The following is a 6,237-nucleotide window of genomic DNA, read 5'->3' as shown; positions in this document are numbered from 1 at the left end:
TGCCGTTGGCCAGGGCTCCACTCTCACGACCTCAGTGCCTCCCAGAGGCCGCCTCTCTTCACACCGTCACCCTGGAGATTTAGGGATTCCCCATATGACCGTTGGGGGACATGCTCAGACCACAGCCTGGGTGTGTGTGCTTGTGTATACTTTGTGGTGAGGGTGCAGGTCAGGCCAGGAGCCACTCGGAGAATGAAGTTCGAGCCAGCTGTGCTGCGTGGGCAGCACCCTTTGGTCTGTTTCAGGGTATTTTGCTCGCCGTGGAGTCCCGGCGTGACCATCCCTGGGTGTATGTGGCCACAAGGCTCTGCTGGGCAGCAGCCTGGCCTGCGGGGGTGGGGGGGGAGGGCGCGGTATGCAAGTCCCGGGCTCTGCTTCTCCCTTGTCCTCCGTGCGGGCAGGCCATGGGAGGGGTTGTCACCTGGGTCAGGCAGGAAATTGGCCTTTCCAGGGGAGGCAGTCCTTGCGCTCCACTGCCTCCAGCTCCCTGCCCTGAAGGTGGGGGCGGGCTGTGGTCAGCACCCCCTCCAGGCTTTCTAGTACTTTGCCCCGAGGGCCCAGCCAGGTACCTGCTCTGGGTGCTGGGACAGAGCTTGGGCTCCCATCTCTCACTAGCCTCACACCCAGCACATTCTTGGTGCTTCAGGGCCTCTGGGGGCTGGAAGTGTGGTTCTCTGTCACCTGGGGGTAGAGTGTTCTAGACCAGAGTTAGCAACAGGGTTGCTAGAGGAGCACCTGGGAAGGTTGTCTCATGGGCCCCACCTTCAGGGCCTCCGGTGGTGACAGGGCCCTGGGGTCTGGGTGCCAGTGACCTAAGACCCCCCCCCAAAGGCAGGTCACAGGCCCCAGAGCGCTACAGTAGAGGGAGGCTTGGAGGTTTTGGGCAGAAAATCCCTCTTGGGGACAGGCGGGTGGGAGGGAAGGGGAGACCAGGTGGGCCGTGGGGTTGGATACGGCCGCAGGGACAAGGGCTAGGTGTGGGAAGTCAGACTGGGCGGCGGGAGGGCTGGCTGATTAAGGCCTCTGTCCGAGGGGGTCCTGCTGTCAGGATGTGGCGCGCTTTGGCAGCCAGGGAGGGAGGCCGGCCTCGACCCGGTACCACAGCCCTGCGGCCTGGGCCAGGCCGTGCTGGTGGGCCTCGCTGCTGGCTTAGTGGGGCCTGGGCAGGGGTGGACAGGCTCTCCCGGTGATGATCAGGTGCGGGGGCTGCGCCCAGAGCAAAGCATCTGCCATCTACGCCATTCCAACAAGGGAGCAGTGCCAGCCCCGGAGCCGCAGCCCCTCCCTGTGGCCTGCTCCCCAGGCCAGCGACCCGGGTCTCCCCCCCAGCAGGAGGCTTCCGGGGCTAGAAGAGGTGGGGAGGGGCCAGCACATCCCGGGTCACATCTGGGGCCCCGGGCCGTGATCCAGACACAGGAGGCGGCCCTGGGGGCACTCTGGCTGGGGGGCCGGCTGCCAGCGGAGGCAGAGCCTGAGGCCCCCACCGGGGCGTAGAGAGCCTCCCCGGCCTCAGCCTCGGTGCTGACTCCCTGACTGGTGGCTGGGCCCCTTGCCCGGGAGGGAGACGGGTGTCAGCCATGAGCCCTGCTGGGGAGGCCCCACAGCGCCCAGCCCACTCCGCACAGGGCCGACCTTGAGAACCAGCTGGAACCTCAGGGAGGAAGGGCAGCCAGCCCAGTGCCACCCACGGCCCCTGGGGAGAGCTGGGGGCAGGGCACGAACCCCTCACCACCCTCCCTCCACATGTCCCCAGGGCCACCGGCCGTGGAAGGTCACGTCGTACACTGCACCAGACTCAGCAGCAGCCGTCTGGCCTTTCCATGGCCCTGTCCAGGCTGTATCCCCAGGTGGCCTTCGGGACACCCCAGGGAGGTCCAAGGGGCTGGGGCTGAGGAGTGGGACACGTGTCCCCTGCCCCCATTTCCCAGAGGGGCACCCAGCTGCCAGGCCGCACCCCTCCCCGACGTCCCCTGATTGTGAGGGAAGGGCCTGCGGTGAGAGCGAGAGCCAGATCTTGGGAAACCCCAGACAGGGCCTGCCCATCCCGACCGTGACCGCGTCAGGAGAACGGATAGAAAGTTCCAGTACAGCTCCTTCCCTGGGCCTGTCCTCCGCCTGCAGTCTACAGCCCCTGTGCCGCTGGCTCCGGGAGGCAGGCGCGGAGAGGGAAGCAGCACAGCAGAAGCCGATTGAGAAATCTTAATTTATTGCAGACTCTTCTCTCGTGTTGTAATTCCAGTGTTCCGAACATTAATAAATAGACATTTGTTAAAAAAATCTCCAGTGTCTCATCTTTCATAAAGTCTTAAGTCACAAAAATATGTTTACACTTTTTCCTGTCTCAATAAAACTGACATACGTTTTTTGGTAACAATTCTGATCAGATTGAGAGCCGCACCCCAAGGGGCAGGTCTGCTCAGGGTACAGGCGCTGGAAGAGGCTCCCCCGCCGTCAGGAGCCGCTCGTGGCTAAGGCACATTCACAGCTCATTCCAGCGTGCGGAGCCCGGCCTCGGAGCCCGGGTGGAAATCTCCGCATCTTACTCCACCTCCATCCTGTTCTGTGGTTTCCCGTGTTTGGAAGCAGCTGCACTAAAGATTTACTTGGGCTCTGATCTGAGGAACAAAGGCGACGCTGGCAGGAGCCGTGCCATGTCCTGGGCCCCGTCCCGCAGCCCCGGCCACCGTGCCAGCCGCCTGCAGTGGGACGGGCGCAGCTGCCGCTCGCTGGAGCTTCCAAAGCCCGCCTGGGAACCACTGGGAAGCGTGGTGGGGCCTTTGTTGCTTCGCACAATTGGCCATTTGAAGCAAAATGAAGTAATTGGCCGGGCCGGGGGTGAGGCCCCAGCCTGCCTGGAGGCCCCCCAACCCCCACCCGAGTCTGAAAGGGCTGGAAAATTGGCAGGAAGGGATGTGACACGCCCAAGACTCACACCTCCTGAATCGGGGCCCGTGAGCGCGGCCGAATCCCACCGGGAACAGGAGCCGGGGCACAAAACGTCCCCACCTGCGGGACCACACGGACTGGGAAGGGGGCCAGGCGGCCCCGTGGCGGAGAGCCGGAACGGGGTGGGGTCACCTGCAGCCCCCACCGGCCTCGCTCCTCGGGGCCAGCCCCAGGCTGCCCGTCTCGGATCCAGCAGGTGGAGGCGGCCTGGCACTCAGGGCGCGCGTCTCAGAAACCAGGCTGCGAACTCAGGCGGCGGCGCGGCGGGAGCCTCTGTTCCGGGACGACCTCGCCCCCGCGCCCCACTGATCTGCTGGGACCCCAATTGCCTCGGTGCACGCCACATTCAAGTACAACAACGGTGCGATCGTCCTCATATAAAAAAAAGCGCGAGCGCACCCCATGATCTCATGGTATCGACAGCACGAACGCAAACCTACCCGGCTTCCCCTCCCCGCGTCCCTCACGACACAGAGAAGCAGCTACGCCTTTTCAACAAGAGAAGGGATTTGCTTTAAGACGAGGGATGTCTCCGCAAAGGGCCACGCGGGGCACGACCAGGGCCTGTGCTACGGGGAGGCGCCCGCATGGCCGCAGGACCTCCGTCTGCAGCCTCTGCCTGGCACCTCCGAACCCCAGCAAGCCGGGCCTGGTGGTTTCGGGCCCAGCCAGCACGCAGCCTTGGCTCTGTCTGCGGTCGGGATCGCGCTGAGCCGGCCCGGGAGTCCACGCTTCCTCGTGCCTATGGCCTTTGGCACTTGTTGCGAGTCAGCTGCGCCCCGAGCCCCCGGGGGCAGCCCAGGGCTTTGTGTCTGCACCGTGAGTCACACCAGTCACGGGGCCGCCACCACAGGAACCCCCACCACCGGCCCCTTGGGTTCCAAGGTCCAGGGGTGCATCGATGCAGCACAGAGGCCTGCCTGGCGGCGATGGGCTTGTCTCACGGTTTCCTGATGGTTCAGATTGAAGTCTCATTACTGCCTCTGTGCGTGGGAAGAAGCCGTCAGGCAGGCAGAGGTCAGCAAGGACACCCCCTGTGACGCGTGAAGCCAGCAGCTGGGCCGGGTTGGCGGTCACGCAACGCAGACCCCCCCACACTCAGGGGGCTCGGAGGGGGCAGCTCACGTGTGGGCACAGCTATGCCAGGCAGGACGGGGCAGCCCTGGCCACCAGGACACCCAGGGCTGGGCCCACCCAGGCACCCGCACAGCCAGCCCTGCCGCCGAGCACCGGGCATCAGGGTTAGCGACCCCACTCAGCTTTAAAAACCTTCTGGAAGACCTGGCTCCGACCCTCTGCTCCCCCCTGACTAGTCCATAGGACAGAGGAGCTGCGGGCAGAGGCCCACAGACTGCCCGGAGCCAAGACCGCACCCTGGTTCTGGGCGGGAGGGCCCAGAGCCTCGATGCCCTCGACCATGACACGGGGCAGTCACCACCTGGACCGAGGTCCTTACAAAGTGCTTAGTCCACATGGTCTTAAGTCCTAGGGCTTCGGGGCTCGGCAGGACTTCGGGCTTCGGCCAGTGTAGCCCTCACACCCCCCGTCGGAGGTCCGCAGGCTGTCTGGCCGCCTCCTCCTGAAGCCCCCCGCGGCCCCCGGCGCAGTCCCCCGCCCTGACCACCGCCCCGCTCTGGGCAGGACGCCTGTCCCCGGACGGGACCCCGGAGGAGCTGGCTGGGGGCCGCTCCTGCTGCCCTGCAGCCGAGGCCGAGGCTACTCACTCAGAGTCGGAGCCGGCGGCCTGGGCGCTGCCCGCCCGCACGTTCATGGCCACCCCGTTGAGGTGCTCGCGGCCCGGCTCCCGGCGCGGGCTCTTGACGGTGATGGTGCCATCGGGGGCGCGGGCCCCGTCACTCGAGCCCAGGGAGGACGAGCGTGACGACGCGGGGCTCTGCTCGCACTCGGCCAGCTTCTCCCGGAGCCGGGACTTGAGCGTCTTCTCGGTCAGCGGTGGCGGGTAGGTGGCTTTGTTTTTCAAGATGCCTGCAAGTGGGGACAAGAGGCCATGTTCAGGCTGACGCTGCCCAAGGCGGGCACTCGGGGAGGCTGACCCCTGGGGCCCACCGGGGCACCCCTCAGCCCCCGCTCTTCCCTCCTTGGGTCTCAGCACCAAGGGGCAGGTCCAATGGTCACCCGTGTGGGGCCCCACCCCAAACACGTCTCCAGGACCCGGACGGATCGGGATCCTGACCCACCTGCACCTGCTCCGACTGAACCCCACTCTCACCCCACCTGCATGCGGCCTTGACCCCAGCCCGTAACCCACTGCCACCCCATCCTGCCCCCACCTGCGCCCCACCCCCACCCCACCTGCATCCCGCCTCGACCCCACCCCCTAACCCGCCCAGCACCTAGTCTTGCCCCCACATGCATCCTGCCTCGATCCTGCCCCCCTAACACACCTCACCCTGTCCTGCCCCCACATGTATCCCACCTCGACCCCACTGCGCCGCCCCTCCCCCCAGAGGCTTCCTGGGACACGCGGCCCCCCCACCACTCCCACAGCACCTTTCCTCTGCTCAGGCGGCTGGCTGGGGAGCACCCCGGAAGGCCTGGGCGGGCCGCCGCTCCCCTGGTCCGGGGGGCGCTCGCCGCAGTGATTGCCCTGCTCATCCAGGTGTAGCTCCACGCTGACCTTCGTCTCCACCTTCAGGCGCGGCTGGTCTCCAGGCTCCTCGCTGTCGCTCCCCGCCAGGCTCTCGTCGGGCCAGCCGGCCGGGACGTGGTTGGCTGTGGCATCCACTGAGGCACAAGGGCGGCCGTCAACAAGCAGGGAGGCTCCGTGCACAGCTTGGAGCCGCACCCCCGAAGAGGTGCCCTGGTTCCCTCCGCGGGGAGCCGCCCCTGCATGGCCCTGACCCCCCTGCTCCCAGAGCTGCAGGCCTGACAGGGTGCCACCCTCCAGGTGGGGAACCCGCTAGAGAGAGCGGCTCCTGGCAGCGGGGGCCCTGGCGACAATCCCCCCATTGCACCCTGACACCCCAGAGCCTCGACGCTGGCTCCCCCAGCAGCCCCAGCTTTGTGAGGGGGCCCTTGCAGTGAGGGTCCCCAGAGACGCCCCAAGGCGCCCCAGCCTCTGCTTGTAGATGCTGCGCACAGGGCCTTCCCCCCGCCAGCACCTCCCACCTGCTCACCTTTGGGGGTGCTGTGGACAGGGCCCCGAGCTGAGTCCCATTTGTCCTCAGCCTCCACCCCATCGTCCTCACTGTCTGACGAGTGGGAGGAGGCGTATGAGCTGCTCTGCTCATCCAGGGACAGCTCGCTATCCGAGTCGGAGTCGTGGCCTGC

At 66.3% G+C, this 6,237-nt stretch overlaps 1 protein-coding gene across 1 annotated transcript in view; it reads right to left on the bottom strand.

The window, feature by feature from the left end:
* Window positions 1–2,189: 2,189 nt before the first annotated feature.
* The window catches only part of CELSR1 (cadherin EGF LAG seven-pass G-type receptor 1), a 133,474-nt gene continuing 129,426 nt past the window's right edge, over window positions 2,190–6,237 (bottom strand). The window contains exons 34-37 of the mRNA XM_077915838.1: window positions 6,084–6,233; window positions 5,458–5,691; window positions 4,671–4,932; window positions 2,190–3,929 (exon numbers count right to left, since the gene is read on the bottom strand). Coding sequence (XP_077771964.1) covers window positions 3,905–3,929; window positions 4,671–4,932; window positions 5,458–5,691; window positions 6,084–6,233 — 671 coding nt within the window. The 3' untranslated portion in view covers window positions 2,190–3,904. The remainder of the gene's footprint in view (window positions 3,930–4,670; window positions 4,933–5,457; window positions 5,692–6,083; window positions 6,234–6,237) is intronic.

This window comes from Canis aureus, chromosome 11 (assembly GCF_053574225.1).
Source record: "Canis aureus isolate CA01 chromosome 11, VMU_Caureus_v.1.0, whole genome shotgun sequence".
Taxonomy (NCBI): Eukaryota; Metazoa; Chordata; class Mammalia; order Carnivora; family Canidae; genus Canis; species Canis aureus.
Note: the sequence above shows the minus strand (reverse complement) of the source record. Positions and strands in the feature narration are given on the sequence as shown.